The sequence below is a fragment of the Dipodomys merriami genome, unplaced genomic scaffold, assembly GCF_024711535.1.
Source record: "Dipodomys merriami isolate MVZ:Mamm:240054 unplaced genomic scaffold, mDipMer1.0.p SCAF_5, whole genome shotgun sequence".
NCBI lineage: Eukaryota > Metazoa > Chordata > Mammalia > Rodentia > Heteromyidae > Dipodomys > Dipodomys merriami.
Genome location: NW_027206068.1, coordinates 22167088 through 22185496, shown reverse-complemented (window position 1 = coordinate 22185496; position 18409 = coordinate 22167088). Strand labels below are relative to the sequence as shown.

Sequence of the window (18409 nt, the reverse complement as noted above, 5' to 3'; positions counted from 1 at the left end):
GAGAATAAAATGAGAAGAAGAAAAAGAATGGGACCCTATATCCTCTAGCTGGAAGGTAAGTCATCTCAATGGCTTCTTTTTTCATTGTTTCTCCTAAATTTTCTCAAATGCTTTCTGATTGACTAAGTGCAAGGTGTTCCAACAATCTGTTGTAAGAGACTAGCACCCCAAAATATACCTACTTGGCGTAAGGAATTGCTGAGCTAAAAGGCACTTGAGAAGAAGCAGATGTGGAAAATCTCTCTGCTCTCCCCCTAGTTGTCTAGATTTACAAAAGCTAAAGATACCCAATGTCCCCCTTCTACCAGGGAGGATGGTACTAACCAATGAAGACAACTTTAGGCACTCAATAACTGAGACAACTGATGACAACCTTTACTAACCAATTTTCACCATGAACTTCTGTCCCTACAGACTTGAGGTCCCTTTCATCTTATCACTCTAAAAATTTACTGTTCTTTGTTGAAGATGTTGTGCAAGTTGAAATTCAAAACCACTTATTTGAGACCTGTTCACTCCCTGGATAATTCCTATGTATATATGAAATATTCTTATTAAGCTTATTAACATGAATAAACATGCTTTTCTCTTGTTAATTCATGTTTTGTAACAGGGATCTGTTCCAAAGAACAACCTATGTGGGGTTATGAAAAAAAAACTTCCTTCACAACACAGGATACAGAGCTGCAGCTGTGTTTTTTCTTAAATGAATAGCAAAGCACAGGCAGAAAAGGCAAAGTTTAAGCAGCCCTATAAATTGCTGAAGTAATACTCCAGCAGCTAATGCTACCTCCAAGCAAGCAAGACACTATGGAGAGAGTGGGTGGAAGGTGTGCTAACAGCTCCGGAATGGCAGTAGTCCTTGCCTTGTTGCTCGTTATGGATGAAAAAGGATGAAAGATGCTATCCCAATCATATACAAAGAGAATGAATGATCAGTGGTAAATAAGAGAGACCAGGGGCTCTTAGCCTGCATATGCCCAACATTCTTATCAATGTAGTAAGCTCAAGTCCTACCAGGAGCTCATGAATTACTAGATCAGGGTAGATTAAAAAGATTTCTTTACAGTCCACATATGTTAAATTACCCCTGTTAAAAAAGCAAGCTGGTTATTGACAAGTTAGAATTGCTGACAGTCTTGTAACAGTCTTATATATCTAAAAGTGGCAACAAACCTCTGGTCTACCAGGGCAAAATACATTTCCCTTTTCTTTTCCCAGCTGGGAAAAGATACGAATGACAGAGTTGTTTATCCTAGACATGGCTATTGCTATTAATGGGATTTCTAATATCAAAAGTGAAGTAACATTAGGATCATGAGCTTTTTGTGAATAAAGGGAAGTAGAAAGACTAAGATATCGGATATCATTGTTTCCATAATACTTCACCCAAGGAGGAAGTAAGAGTCATCATTTCTCGACCCAGTTTAATTTTGCCCATGTTTGCTTGTTAAGGTAGTAAGCAAGCATGTAATGTGCTGGCTTTGTAGGACATAAAAAAATTGACTTTACATATTCATTCTCTTTGTTATAAGAACAGGTCAAAATTTAAAGTATTGTCAAAGTCTATTGTCAATTTTGGGTCTTAAGCTGATTGTTAAAATTCAGAATGATCCAGAATCACTTCATATTATTTTTTCATTGCGGAGAATAAAGGTATCCAAAATTTTTTAGGATGATAAAATTCAATGCACAAAAGGAACACAACTGTCATTAAAATTATAAACAATGTTCACATAATCCACTATTTCATGTTGCTAGCACTATTACCACTCAACTGACTTTGACTAGTGAATTAAAGGATTATGATAGATGATCGATTTAAAAACGTAGAAATGATGCTTAATTTCTTATGACTTGGGATCTTAAAAACAATCCCAAATTTCACTTCAAGTAAAATCTTTAGAAAGAGGAATATTGTAAAACTAAATGATCTGGAAAAATATTTGCTTCCATCTTTCTCAAGGGAACTCATTAAGAATTTAATTGGAAAACGACTTTGTCAGAGAAAGATTCAGAAGGCAGTGTTAGGATCCAGGTTAACAGAACCAAGACCATGAAACAAGAAAGCTGCCATGTAGACAGTGATTTATGCTTACTATTTTGGGACTTCTCAGAATTTGAACATGGTAAAAACCATGTCTTTCACATTTCATGAGGGAGGAATCATTCTGATCCACATAGGGTAATAGTTCTTACTTCTCTAACAATGCTTCCTTGTTAGGAGAGCATTTCACAAGGAATGTTAAAAGAAAAGTAAACCAAAGCTCCATGACGAAGTATTCAATTTTTAATATAGGCTAAGAAGCATTAAATGAACACAAATAAGTAATAAGTACCCATGTAATTCAACTCTTAAAAATATAATCAGTCTTTCATGCATTTATTATCTTAAAAGTCTGTTCTTTTTGAGTAAACTAAATAAAAATCAAGTTTCCCTTTCAGTAGCTTATTGAGAGACACAACAGCTTACTGACAGGTATGGCACTAGTTACAGCTTTAAAAAATACATTTCATGAAGCACATTAGGCCGAGAGAGACAAAAGGTGCATGTTTTTTCTTATATGAGAAAACTACAATTAGTTCATAAACTTATAAATAAAAACACTGGGTGGCATGCAAGTGTATACCAATGTATTAACTGAATGACAGTAGATTCAAGGTAGAACTCAACTAGTATAATTCCTCAGAAAGGCAAAATCAAAGTTCAGCAAAAGCAACCACCAGAAAGGGTGTACTAAAGGGGTCTGGTGGGATAAAAGGGAATGGAATAGATAAATGAAGAAGAAAAGAAAGGAAGAATACACTCAGGAATCTACTGTACATCCTACAAAATTAAGAAGAGTGAGGGGAGGAGTGGGAAGGGGAAAGATGTGTAAGAATGTTGAAAGGGGTGACATGGATCAAGATATAGTATATCATATTCATAAACTACCTTGTTAAATGGCAACTCTTTTGTAAAACTACTTAAAGATACAAGTATCTATACTTTTTGAAAGTCATGTGCTTTTTGAAAGAAGAGGTACATAGCCTTTGCATTAGTATGCAAACACTAATGTGTAAGAAAACAGACACAGGATTTTGGTCAGATCTATTCTTTCAGTAAGTTTAAAAAGGAAAGTGACAATGAACCTTACAGTGAACTTAATCTAACAACTGAAAACACTGAGCATCACTGTTTTAGATACCAGAAGCACAATGGTAAAATAGATAATGCATATTAAAGGATATATAAAGGAATGGTACAGAAGCTCTGGCCTTGAATATGTTTATTAACATTATGAATATAAGTAGAATGGTAGATATGTGAGGACAGGAAGTTTTTCCCTTTGTTTTATTCAATTATGTTTCTCCCAGATGAGCTTCTGGCCTCAGGAAGAGAACAATTGCTGGTCTGCTTGCTTGTTTGTAGTAAAGAAGCTTCTTGAAAACCTTTTAAAATAGTAAAGTTAAGTAGAAGGAGACAAATTGCTGTGGAAGGAAGGAAGGAAGGTAGGAAGAAAGGAAGGAAGGAAGCAAGGAAGGAAGGAAGGAAGGAAGGAAGGAAGGAAGGAAGGAAGGAAGGAAGGAAGGAAGGAAGGAAGGAAGCAAGGAAGGAAGGAAGGAAGGAAGGAAGGAAGGAAGGAAGGAAGGAAGGAAGGAAGGAATTTAACCAAAGAATGCTATGACACTTGTAAAGATTAACTGGAATAAAAAGAAAATGCTTTAACATGTAGGCTTAAATCTCTAGATGGCAATACTTAAGGGATATGCAGATATTTACCTGACATTTTTAGTGTACTTTTTAGCATGACAGTGTTTGCAAATAATAGCTCCCTTGAGACTTCTCTGAGAGCAGAGCTCTGATTAACAGTCTTCCAAGAAACAACTCTTACAACTTTTTGAAGCACTCAGCACCTTGAGCTTTCTCTTATTAAGAAGTACGTAGCCCCCAGTGTGGAAGGATGATGACAATGATTAAGATACTAATGACTTGATTTCTCAGTGATTTTCTTCAACTGCAAGGCAGGACTTAAAAACATCCTTTAACTCTATATCAACCCCATCCCATACTTCAAACATTACCTAGTGCTCAGAACATAAAAGTTGTTGAGAGAGTATAATCACATCATTAATTCCTTGGTCAATGCAGAACTGTCCTACAACATAAATGCCATTGAACACCAAAGTCCTTGTGAAATGATTGTTATGTGTAATGATAGCTTATCTTGGAAAATGAAATTACTCTGAATTCCCTACAGGCAGAAACCACAGGGTAGATGAAGAAGGACAGAGATGTCTAGCATCCTAACAAAAACACTCATCTAGTCATCCTTTAAAACATAGGAATGGGGTAAAGGATCTTTCTGGAAACCTTCTAAAACACTCCTGTATTTTAAGTACAAGGAGAAAAGTCGCCTGAGTAAGTGCTTAGAGGTAAAGGGAAAAAAAGCCAATTCTGAAACCATTCACTCATTGAATGACCTACACTTTAATTTTAATTCTAATCATTTATTATTACAATTATATGATCCACAATTTAAAAAATATCGATTAGCTTTGTATAGTTCGTGTGTGTGTGTGTGTGTGTGTGTGTGTGTGTGTGTGTGTGCAGTATATGTGCACATGTGTGCTGGTACTAGTGTTTGAGCTCTGGGCCTCAATACCTTTGGCTTTTTTGCCTAAGGCTAGTACTCCACCACTTGAGCCATATTTCTTTTGGTGGTTAAATGGCAATTAGAGTCCAAGGACTCTTAAGGACTTTCCTGCCCAGGCTGACTTTAAACTATCCTCCTCAGATCTGAGCCTCTTGAGTAGCTAGAATTATAGGCCTGAGTCACCCATGGCCAGCTAACATTGTATAGTTTTTAAATGCTACAGAAAAACACCCTGGGTATTCCAGGCCTGAATAAAACATTCCTTGGCTAGGTTTGTATTCATTTACATCCTGTTTCCTGATGGCTGTCTTTAAAAGCTCTCCCATTCAGGAAATCCCAATATCATCAAAGCAATGTTTTAAATATGACAGACAAGTATGACCAAAGAAGGAGTATACACCAGAAATCTGTCTAATTATGAAGTGACCACATCCCCAATTTTCATGCACCTGCCTTAACAATCAAGTGACAGAGAAAAGGGAGGGTGGGAAGCAGGGGTGCCTTTCAACAGAAAGCCCCAGGGAAGGTCTCTGCAGGGCATGGATGGGCAGACACCAGAGTGAGATCTGTGCCAACATGTCTAGACACAGCAGGAAACGCTCTGGGTCTTATGTGATGGTTGATACTGCAACAATTCAAGGGCGGGGAAGGGGGGTAGTCTCAATATCTACTTCATCTATTTTTGTATTCAGGGCTGTATTTCTTATGTGTCCGGCCAGATCAACTTTTCCCCCACATTGTTGCTTTGCTTTGGAGAGCTTACAATTTTCACTTAGCTATGAAATATGAAACTAGAAAAAGTGATCTATGCCCATAATCTTTCAACATTCAAAACAATATGTGCTCCTAATTTATGTTAAAATAGAGATGCTGAACACATGTGTTTAAAAAACTCTGTAAGTTATAAATGATGTATGAAATAAGAAATGCAAGCACAGTATACAACAACTTATCTGCTTTCTTTCTTTTTTTTTTTTTTTCAGTCGTGGGGCTTGAACTCTGGGCCTGGGCCTCAAGCTCTTCAGCTCAAGGCGAGCGCTCTACCGCTGGAGCCACAGCGCCACTTCTAGTTTTCTAGTAGTTTATTGGAGATAAGAGTCTCACGGACTTTCCTGCCCAGGCTGGCTTTGAACCGAGATCCTCAGATCTCAGCCTCCTGAGTAGCTAGATTATAGGCATGAGCCACCAGCATCCAGCATTCATCTGCTGTCTTTAATGTGGTATGTACACTAACAATATTAGCACATACAGTCACAAAATTGTTAGCATTTTTTACCCCTAGTTTGAGTGAAATATTCTCCCTGACAGGTCTTTTTCAAAAACTCTTGAAAAATTTTACCCAGTAACTGAGTCTTTTCAAACAAAGCATAAATTCTTCCATTTTCTTTAAAAGATGAAAAGGCTCTTAGATCATGTCAGCCTCTGAAAAGAACCACTGCATCTATGACTTCTTAGATTTTCCTCACATTATGCTGCAGGGTTCCCAATCCTGTCATCTTTTTGCACCTTGGAGTGTCAGGCTCCAGCCCTATGTCCTGCTTCCCACTTGTTTGGAAAGCGCTTTGCCACTTGAGTAATGCTTCTGCAACTTTATTCATTAGTTTCAGACAGGATCTAGAACTTCTGCCTGGCCTTGAAACATGACCCCTTGTCTTGCACATCCCATGTAGCCCAAGATTTGAGGAATTACACTACCATACCCAGTCAAACCTTCTTAGCAGGGAAAGGATCTGGTCTTGCAAAAGGCAGCTGGTCTTGTTTCTCATTTTGCTTAATAAAGAGCAAGGCCACAAATCCACAGTGACTCTATTCCATTTCAGTGTTTTATGCCTCTTTCAATGCTCCTACCTCCCACATTAATAAAAGACAAGTCTTCCTTCTCTTTCAAAGTAGATTTCTTCACTTGGGTCCTGGGTTCTTCTGCCATTTACTCCCTAAGAGCCTGATGTTATATATGCCGCTCATTCCTTTGCATTGTGTAGAGTGAGGGTGGTCAGAGATAATACTGCATTAAGATTGGAACTCAGAGCCTCCTGCTTGCTGAGCAGGTACTCTACCCCTGGTTTTAGTTTGTTTTTCAAATAGAGTGTTGTAGTAACTTTGTCTTGGGTAGCCTTGAACCTTGATTCACTTCTAGTACCTCTCAAAGATTCTTGGAGGAACTTTGGAGTAGCCTTGAAACTTGATCCACTTCTAATACCTCTCAAGTACCTGGGACCATGGTGCCCAGCACCAGTAATACTTATAAGAGGAGTTTCCTCACCTTTGAGAAGATCAGCCTATACTTTAAGAGTTTCTAACAGGGTTCTGCGAATTGCATAATCATAGGGTTTTGCTTAATAACATAAGGTACTTTCTCTAATGGAATATTCATTAATCTTCTAACACCTACTTATCTTGTTTTACATATGAAGTAAAAGGTTATACTTTAAAGACACTGCCACTATAATATATGTGATTTACTATGTAATACCAAATGTCTTCTACTATTTTAAACATTGTCAAATATATTACCAAAGATATTATCAGAGCACAATAACACAGGCAAATTGTTGCTTTAGCTGATAGACTTGGGATGATCAATGAGAGCAGTGACTCAACAAGACCAATAAACTTTTTTTGTCTTTGTTTTTGTTTTTTGGCTGGTTCTGGGGCTTGAACTCAGGGCCTACGCTCTCTGAGCTTCTTTTGCTCAAAGCTAGGGCTCTACCACTTGAGCTACAGTGTCACTTCCAGCTTTTTCTGAGTAGTCAGCTGGATTTACAGGCTTTCCTGCCCAGGCTGGCTTCGAACCACAATCCTGAAATCTCAGCCTCCTGAATAACTCAGATTACAAACTTGAGCCAGCAGCACACAACTTAAACTTGTCTTTTTTTAAGGATACTGGAAAAAAAAAGGCCTGTTCTCTATTATATATATTTCTGGGGAGGTTCCTGGGGTTTAAACTCAGGAACTGTGCTTGCTGGGCAAGTAAGCTACTATTTGAGACATAACCCCAGTCCTTTTGGCTTTTTTAATTTTTCAAATAGGGTGTCATTTTTACCCTGGGTGAGCTTAGACCATGATTCTCCTATTTTTGTATCCTCCTATTTACGCTTCCTATGTAGTTGGGATGGCAGGCATGAACCAATGTACCCTGGTTTTTACTGGTTGAGAATGATGGTCCTGTGACTATTTTGCCTGGATTGAGCTCAACTCCAATTCTCTTGATCTCAGACTCCTGAGTAGCTATGATTACAAGTATGAGTCAGTGTGCTCAGCCTCCCTCATTGTTTTACTGTTGGCATGTAGAAAACATGAAATAGTAAAGGCACTAATTTGAACACACTATATTCTATAATTAAGAACCAATATACCAATTTCAAGGGACCTTCAATAATTAAGTTTTATTATAATTTTTACAACCTATCATATTCTTTTTTTCTGCTACTCAAGTAATATAAAGCAAGTCAAATCTCTGATTCCATTTGATCTGTTTACTATGAGTCTAGATTTTCCCTGACTATAAAGACATACATCAAAAAGATTAATGATCCATTTGAATATACGATTTCGTTAAGAAGTTGAGACTAGACACCACATATTTCTAGTTATATAAGTAGACCCCTTATTTTGGTTTTTAAATGATCCCCATCATTACAGCTAAGATTCACTGGCCAATTACCAGGTGCTAAGCCTCCTACTAAGAACTTGGCACCACACTAATCCTATGGGAAAGCACTATTATTACCCTCACTTAGCAGCAAGTTAGCAGTCATCAGAGAAGTGAATTCACTTGCCCAAGTTGATACAGCTACTAAATGGTACAGCCAGAGTTTTAACCCAGGCTACCTAACTTCACAGTCTGACCACTAGATGCTATAAAGTGGTATGCAAGACACAGGAAGATATATCTGTTTCAGATAGAGAGAAATTCATATATACGTAGTATCTTAGTATAGATGAATGTATAGATGAATATATGGAAATCTGTGCCTTGCTAACTACAGTCACCATTTACCATTGCCTTAAATGACAGAATTGGAAGGGGATACTAAATAAAAGTTAATTGTAGCCAATATAAGGCTTACATGGAAATGAAGCATTTTTAGGAAAATGAGTTTAACTGCATAAAAATATCTAAGTACTGAAAATTGTGTGAATAAGATGGCAGCAGCAAAGTAAACTTGGCCTGCACTTAACAGCTACAATGAGACTTTTTCCAGAAGCTCATTTCCCAGGCAGAAGCTCAGGCCAACAGCTTGCACGCAAGAGCAGCCCTGTGGTAAACTGAGTACTGGCTGCGGCACGCAGGTCTAGTTAAATAAAATGTTCAATGAGAATGAAATCAACTAATGAATTAGTCCCGAGACAAATTTACAGCTTTAATTAATGAAGCTTTAGAATATATCAATAAGCAATGTGATGAAAGTTGTAAGGGAGGTAGTCAACCACTGAGCTATGTCATTTTCACTGGTCCATATAATTTACAGTCTTGTTGAAGATTAAGTGACAAGGAAAGATAAACATTAACTCATAGGCACAGCTTCTGAGCCTATAAAAAATACAAAGTATGACTATTTCCATTCTATGTAGTATAGTTCCATTCTAAATGCATGTTGCAGGAGAGGCTATGGAAAGCAATGGTAATTGTTTTGTTTTGTTTTCCCTCAATGTAACAAAAACTTTGCTCCCAATATTAGAGCTCAGACAGTATACATTCATACCCTTTGCTCTCTTCCTTTTTCTGGTCCATGGCTAATGGACTATCTGTAAACTCAACCAGTTTCTTGATGTCCCTCTTCTAGGGGACTTTCATTCATGGATGATTCCCTCTCTCCTTGAGTGTGGGCTCTTTCTCATGACTGGATTTTTTCCCTGTCAACTCTTAAAGAACTCGAGTCTCTCCTACTACAGTTTCCAAAAAGAACAATCCTTCTCCATCTATAGTCCCCTGATGAATAAAAATTGGTTAGTCAAAAACATAGCACATTTATAAACATTATAAATAATGAGTGAGTGAATGGAATATAATGATTAAGAATACTGATTTCTGCATGGACTGTCCTGTTAAAATAGCAACTCCAGACTGGGTATAGCAGTTCAGGCCTATAATTCTATCTACCCAGGAGGTGGAGTTTGGGGGGATTGCAGTTCAAGGCCAGACAAAGCCCAAGTTAATGAGATTCCATTTCAACCAACAAGACGTACATGATGGCATGCCCATATACTTACAGACATTAAGTAAGTGTGTCATAAACAAAGCCCTTCCCTGGGCAAAATCATGCAACCCTGTCTAGAAAATGACTAAAGCAGCAGGCTTGGGGACATTATCTCAAATGGTAGAGGGATAGCCTACCAATTAGAAGGCTCTGAGTTCAAAGATCTCCAGTGCTTCAACAACAAAACCAAACAACAACAAACCCCCCAAACCCAGCCCTACCAATATAGCAGATAGGTTATTAATCCCTGTGCCTCAGTTTGCTCACATAAAAATGGGAATATTACCATAAGTAGTTACAAGAGCCAAATAACTTAATATTGTTCAAAGACCTTAGAACAATGTCTGGTACAAGAGAAGCATTCTGTAAGTGCTCTTTTTGTGTGTTGTTTCTCTGTGATAGAATCTTGCTATATATCCTAGACCAGTTTGAACTCATGATCCTCCGGGCTCAGACTCCTGAATGAGGGCAGTGTATCCCACACCTGGTTAAGTGTTTGCTAAGTGAATCCAATAAAAGAAAATTAGTGATGACACAAAGAATTGATTTCCCACCTTTCCAAGCTATAATCTATCCTTGTAGACTGGTGACACAAAATTTTCAATAGGTAACTATTTTGGAAGGTAAATATCTTGGAAAACACTTTAGTCGTGTGAAATTGAACACAATAAACACCTTTTAATAAATATTCATCTTTTATAAAAATGGAACTGAGTCAAGATATTACAAGTCACAAATGATGATTCTGTGTCCAGTAAACTATACCTCTGGGGCCCTCTGGTACCGGTAAAGTGGAAATTTAGGAGTGGGGTGGGACATGTCAGCAGGATGGTGTCAGAATACTCCCTGTTCCACACTGTCACTACTGCAAGAGGTGCCCAGCACATGCATCAGAGGCCTAACACTTCTGCCACTTTCAGGCAGATTCGGTCACTTCTGAGATAAAATTAATGAGCTAGCTTGAATGTCCAAGCTTGAAGGATGATTTAAGGGTTTTGCTTTGTATCACCTTCAAGGACACATGTCCTTTGCGGTCCTACCTGGAGAAGATACAATGCGCTTCACAATTTTACTGAGCGACTTGAATACCTGCAAATATTGAATCTGAGATTTTGATCACTAGCACATAGTAAGAGCTGATGTGACTTGGTTTCCTTAAAGTATTTCAAGAACAACTCAATTTCAAAAACCAGTTTCTATAGCATCGACTATTTCTGAGGTCTTATATAGTTTCATTATTATCATTATACTCATTTATGATAATTTCTTACTAAGACTATGAGTTTTTAAAATTCTAATTCTGTCCAAATAAGACAAGTAGTAAAGCCTCTCAGGAGTAATTCTGATTGAGAGTTAGAGGGTGGTAAGGGAGGAGGAAGGGTTGTCTTGCCATTTATATAAGATCAGGTACTTTAACATTTATGTGCCTTGGTTTCCTCATTATAAAACTGATGCAAAGAAGTGGAGTTCATGCCAGGAGCAAAGCCTTTAAGATTCCTATCTACAAATAACTACCAAAAAGCCAAAAGTGGAGCTCAAAGTGGTAGAGCACTAGCCTTGAGCTCAACAGTTCAGAGGCCATGCCTAGGCCCTGAGTTCAAGCCCCAGGACTGCCACAAAAAAAAATGAAAACAAAAAAACCACTAGTGCTAATAAAGATATGCTTAACTATTGGCAGTAGCTTGGGATAAAGTTGGACAGGTGTCTAGTGCTTGATAAGCACTCACTGTTTGCTTATTAAAGGAAGGAAGTTAAAAAAAGAATCCTAACTACTTTTCTGGGAATGTGGTAACAATAAACAACATCTTTTCCTACTCCTCTACTTGTCTACAGACATGTTTTTGCTTTTGTGTTTGATTTTGTTTTGTTTTGTGCTCATACTGGGGCTCTAACACAGGAACTTGAACACAGGGCCCACTGTCATTCAGCTTTTTCACTTAAGGCTGGCTCTATCATTTAAGTCGTACTTCCAATTTGGCATTGTTTGTTTGTTTGTTTTAAAAATACAATTTTATTGTTACAATTAAGGTGCTGTACACAAGGGTTACCACTTCTTAATTCAGGTAATGTGTACATATCTCTTTTGGACAAAGTCACCCCTTCCTTCACTTTGCTTTTCTTTCCCCTTTCCATCCCTGCCCACAAATTGTACAGTTCATTTTCCACATAGTCTGTGTTGAATACCATGCCAATTCAGCATTTTTGCTGGTTATTTGAAGGGAGAATCTCCTGATGATCCTCAGATTTCTCAACTTCTGGAGTATTTAGAAATACAGGTGTGAGCCACTGGTGCTTGGCTTGTCCACTGAGTTTAAATATTTTGGTCCCTGCACATGTACTTGGACAAGGTAACATAGTGATTAATGGTCAAAACAATGCCATCAAAGTTATACTTAGATTTGATTTGATTTTTGCAAATTATTAGTACCCATCATTCTATTTAAGAATGCAAACACCGGGTGCTGGTGGCTCATGCCTGTAATCCTAGGTATTCAGGAGGCTGAGATCTGATGATTGCAGTTCAAAGCCCAAGGAAGGAAAATCCCTGAGACTCTTATCTCTAATTAACCACCAGAAAACCAGGAGTGGAGCTATAGTTCAAGTGGTAGAGTGCAAGCCTTGAACAAAAGAAGCTCAGAGACAGCACCTAGACCCCAAGTACAAGCCTCATAACTGACAAAAGAAAAAAGAAGAGAAAATGAATGCAAGCATGGATTTAACTATATCATCTTTTATCCACTGACTTTCATTGTTTGGAATTAGACTTTGAATGTTCAAAAATGAAATAAACAAAATGACTACCCTCCATTTTTGTACAAATAAAATGCGAGGAATTTAAGACAGAGAGGGAAAAGGAAACTACAGGGGAAATATGACTATACAAGATCTGAACAATTTGTAAAGCAACATTTATGAGTCAACAGTGGAAATCTGAATGCTGACAGGAAGCGGATATTTGATAATGTCAAAAGAATATTAATTTCTCAGGTAATTTCTTTCAGAATTCCCTTTCTTAGACATACAACCTGAAATACTTTTTAAAGGACATGAGGTCAGGGACTTGTTCAAAATACTCTGGGCATAGAAAGGCATGTTGGAAATGTATGATTAAGAAGACTCCAAGATGGTAATTATTGAAGCTGGTAATCAGTACATGAGCACTTCTTAAAACTAGGCTGTGTGTGTGTGTGTGTGTGTGTGTGTGTGTGTGTGTGTGTGTGTGTGTGTGTGTGTGTGTGTGTGTGTGTGTGTGTGTGTGTGTGTGTGTGTGTGTGTGTGTGTGTGTGTGTGTGTGTTAATGGCAATGAAAGCCAGGTTTTATACAAGCTCAGCAAATGCAAACACTCTTTCACTGACTTATATCCTCAGCCCTCTGTTGTACTTGTATGATATCCAAAATTGAATAAGTCAAAAAAGATAATGATTTAAAGTATCACAAAATTCCTAAAACCTTATCTCATACTAATAATGCTTTATATTCATTAGCTCTGCTAGTTAGAATAAAGGAAACAAGGAGTATGACTACTTCCCAGATGAAGGTGGGTGATAAGATGTGGGTGAATAAACCACCACATACTCTAGAGGTAAGAATCTCACTTAGTCTTAAGACAATAACCTCTGGCCTCTTCACAAGGGGATATGGCCCATGTTAATGGTAGTTTGAACTTAACATACTCTTTTTTTTTTTTTTTTGTCAGTGGTAGTGCTTGAACTCTGGGCTTGGGCGCTGTCCTTCAGCTCTTCAGCTCAAGGCTTACTCTTAACAAGGTTTTGAACACTGCCTAACAGAAAACAATCACTGTGCTGCTATAAGCATCAGAAATGTCACCGAATAAATCCAAGATTGTGCCAAATACCCCAGAATCATATATTGTGATTTTTATTGATTCATTTGTCAAATAACCTCATAGAGCTTCTGAGAGGTGAGCAACATAGACGAACCCACTCAGTGAGCGGTAGCAGAGAAGTATTCAGTACAAACCAACTGGGATGTTAGAGGCAAGGGAATGGTGGAATGACGAGTCGGGCAAGCATCACAGCTCAACCATGTTCCAGAAAAAGGGCTCAGCTGGGCGCCGGTGGCTCATGCCTGTAATCCTAGCTACTCAGGAGGCTGAGATCTGAGGATCGCGGTTCAAAGCCAGCCCGGGCAGGTAAGTCTGTGAAACTCTTATCTCCAATAAACCACCAGAAAACCGGAAGTGGTGCTGTGGCTCAGGTGGTAGAGCACTAGCCTTGAGCTGAAGAGCTGAGGGACAGCACCCAGGCCCAGAGTTCAAGCCCAACGACCGACCAAAAAAAAGAAAAAAGAAAAATGGCTCATCTTCTAGATGAACTTGGGAACACAAAGACAGTATTTTTAGGATTCTATATCTAGATATTTTCCTATTTTCATCAAATAAATCAGAATAAAACAAGGGAACTCTGAGGACAATACTTAGAATATCTTAGAAAATCTGAAAATATTCCTTATAAGACAAAATACAGAAAGAAGCTGATATAAGTCTTAATCGATACAGTCTTATGATAGTACAATTTCAACATTAGTGAAAAGGGGAACCTGTTTCTCAAAAAGTGGACAAAATCTATCATTTTTCCCCTCTTACACTCCATATAGTTTGACAAACATATTAAAGAGACTATATATAAACACATGAGACATATATAAACATATGAAACATATACTGACAAATACAAGCCTATTAAAGTGACTATAAAACAATATTGGCAAGAGTCTATAAACTAGATTCAGTTCAACAGGTAAGCAAGTGTTACCTCTAAACAATCTTTCACATTAAGTCAAGGGCTGGGATGTAAGCTAGATCAGCATTTCAAGACTTTCCTTTCCCTTAATAGTGTCCATGGGTGGGGAGCAATTTTTCTCATACACATTTCCTCCAACAGTATGGAAGGGGATTTTGAAATATTACCATTATACAGAAACACATCATAAATTCTGTTCTTATTTCATAAAAATACGATCTTCTAAATTCTGTGACACAATTTCCCATCAGGAAAGAAAAAGTACATGTACCAGTAGATAATAATAAACACATCAAGTAATTCATCAAAGATTATATGGCTGTACCTGAATTTAAAATAAATTCTATACATATTTCCTAGAAAAAGAAATTCATTTTATCAGAAAGAAGTCCCAGATTATTTTACATTCATGAAACAATATATCTGCATCGGAATTCCTTAAAAATTTGGCATTTATGAGTCTCATTGTTGCAATGGGTCATCCTGGGTCATCCTGTGTTCTTGTTCCAGCGGTTTGTTTCTCTCCTTTCCTTCCCCAAATTAGATAAATGTACATACAAGATGCAGGGGACCAAAATCAAATACAGTGACAATAGGGGATATACCATAAGGAAAAGAGCATACAAAGGAAACAAAAAAATCACATAATACATTAAAAACAACAACAATAAAGAAAAAACCTCTTGTGTCCATATTGTGGGGTTCATTCCACTTAGCATTGTCTTATATGGTTATATGTACATAGCTGTTGAGCTTTTCTGCTCATCTGATAAGAGTATCCTAGGTGTATACTAATTATTGCATTATAAGGGAAACCATGGGACCTGTATTTCTTTGGGTCTGGCTTACTTCACTTACTATGATTTTTTTCCAAGTCTTTCCATTTCCTAACAGATGGGGCAGTATCATTCTTTCTGATGGAAGCACAGAATTCCATTGTGTGTGTGTGTGTGTGTGTGTGTGTGTGTGTGTGTGTGTGTGTGTGTGTGTGTGTGTGTGTGTGTATGTGTGTCTGTGTGTCTGTGTGTGTGTGTGTGTGTGTGTGTGTGTGTGTATGTGTGTGTGTATCACATTTTCTTGATCCATTCATCTACTGAGGGGTATCTGGGTTGGTTTCATATCTTAGCTATGGTGAATAATGCTGCGATAAACATAGTTGTGCTGCTAGCTTTAGTATGGCCTTGTTTGCACTATGTTGGAAATAAACTTTGATGAATATAAAACTAAAGAAATTAAAAATCTCAATGATATTTGAGATTTGGAAATAAGAACCAAAGGCATCTGAAAAGATTGAGAGGGACATAGTTCATCAGAAGAGAGTTGTTCAGTACACATAAGGCCTGAGTTTGATCCCCAGCACCACTACACACACACACACACACACACACACACACACACACACACACACACACACACACACACACACACACACACACACACACACACACCCCTAATAATAAAAATAAGAGCTAATGATAAAAGAATAATAACAGGTAAGCTTGTGAAAGAAAATGCCAGGCATAGCAGTCTTTGGCTCTAGTGCCTTGAAAATGGGAGCCCTGTAGTTCCATACTAGCCTGGGGAGGAAAAAATGGTAGTGAAGCCTTATCTCAAAAAACAAGGCAGGTATCAGGCATGTTGTTGCACATCTGTAATCATAGCTACACAGGAGGAGAAAGCAGCAGATAGAAGATTCAAGCTAGCCCCAGGCATAAGTGAGACTACCTGAAAAAGATATTAAAACCAAGCAGCCTGCCAGTATGGCTCTAGTGGTAGGGTGCTTACAAAACTTTTGAGTTCAAATCTCAATACTGGAAAGTTAGGAGGAGGAGGGAGAGGGAGAAGAAAAAGAAATTGAAAACTTAAAAAAATCATTTTACAACTCTAAAACTTTATCAGAACATTTGAATTTAGTGTCTCTTGATATAATCTGATCAAAAAGAAAAATAACAATAAAATTGTGCACTGAAAAAAATGAAAGACATACTGACTTTGACAAGGAAACAAACTTCAGACTATATAGAAATGATCTTTTCTTTATTAATATTAAATTACTAAAACAATAACTGACCTGATGGCAAGGCCATACTTCTAGTTCTTCACCATAGTTTTATGCCCTTTGTAAGGTTTTCAAAGACATTTGCATCTAACATTTTTGCAAATACGCAGAAGTTGGCAAGTTCAAAACTCAAAGATTAAGAGATGAGAAAATTGAGGCTGATAGAGTCAAAGTTTCTGTGATGATGTAGCTTAAATTGCTAAGCACATACATTCACCATTGTAACATTTAAGAAATACATGTTCTATCTCCATGTGTATTTGGTTACCTGATTGGTCGGTTCTCTTTACTGTCATAGAGTGAAAAGATGACTTCCAGCTCCTCTCCCAGGTTGGAACACATGAGGCTCTTCATTTGGACAAAGAGGTGGTGACTGCTAGCCTGCACTGGGGTATCTTTCTTCCTATGCCGATATTCCATCTGAATGAAAAACCCCCATCCCAATAAAAACACAATTAGCAAGGTTGGAAGCAACCAATAGCACCTAAAACAAGAAATTAGTGAGTGATTTGGTGGTCACATCTTGGATCTAAGGGTGAGGGGAATATGAGGAAGGTCAATCAGCCAACATATATTTGTTAAGTATCTACCTCATGACAAGCATTGGGGATATAATAGTAAGCGAATGAATAAATCGTCCAAACAGTAAAAATGTTTCTCTCTCTCTCTGTCTCTCTGTCTCTCTCTGTCTCTCTCTGTCTGTCTCTCTGTCTCTCTGTCTCTCTGTCTCTCTCTCTCTCTCACACACACACACACACACACACACACAAACTGCAATTATGATGAATGCAGGAGAATAAGTGCAATATCATGCAAGTCTAAAACTTTTCCCGGAAAAAAGACAGAGTAGCTGAAAGGTAAAGGAGCAGAAATTATACCTCCTCTAAGACAGGACTCCCCAGACTGCTTAAAGTAGGGCCAAGGTTGCATTTCCTCCTAATATTTAGGTACTTTCATAAAATACATTTAAAATATCATCGCAATGTCAAAATGTCCTAAAGGTTTCTAATTATTTGCTCATCAATTATATACTTCGCCAAGCTTCCAAAAGATCACAATGTAGCCAGGTGTCGGACAATGCTTTGAGCAACAATGATAGAGGATAAGAATTCAGGAAAAGCACCTAGGAAGGCTTGTGTATTAACAGAACAGGTGTGAAGGAAGGGAAGATTCATCACTTTCATATCACTGAGTAATCACTTTTAAATTAATCATTTGCCAATGAAATAATTTTAAAACAGGGAGATTTTAACTTTACAGTACAGCCTTGGGATGGGGGGGAAGGTCATAACCCATAACTCCGTTTCTATGTTCATCATCTAAAGATTCTCAGTATGGTTGAAAAATTATTACTGAATGACTGACCAATTTTCCAAACTAAAAGACTACCTTTACAACTTACAGTTGTAAATGACACAGCATACTATCACATTTTTTTCAAACTTTTTAATTTGTCCACTTGAGAAGCAAAAGATAAAAAGAAAACAGTAATCCATCATGTGCATCAGTAGTTCCTTTATACTAAAGAACAGATTGGCATGTCCCTGTAAAAGTGAAAGGTAAATACATTCTTTTCAATGTGTATCTCAGTACTGTGGAATGAATTACTCATAGTTATTAGAAGTAGTTCATGGAGAAAAAATTCTAACTGTAAAGGGGGAAAAAAAACCCATAGTTCCACCTTGTTTTTCTATGAAGGTGGCTCTATATTGTGCTTTTAAAATTCCAGCCCCCTAAATTTCTTTTCG

The 18409-nt window shown here is 37.7% G+C and overlaps 1 protein-coding gene across 4 annotated transcripts in view; it reads right to left on the bottom strand.

Moving 5' to 3' along the window:
* Dock4 (dedicator of cytokinesis 4) overlaps window positions 1-18409 on the bottom strand; it is a 431845-nt gene that overhangs the window by 193708 nt on the left and 219728 nt on the right. For all 4 annotated transcript variants that reach the window (XM_069996180.1, XM_069996183.1, XM_069996182.1 and 1 more), the window contains exon 8: window positions 16930-17081. In XM_069996180.1, coding sequence (XP_069852281.1) covers window positions 16930-17081 — 152 coding nt within the window. The remainder of the gene's footprint in view (window positions 1-16929; window positions 17082-18409) is intronic.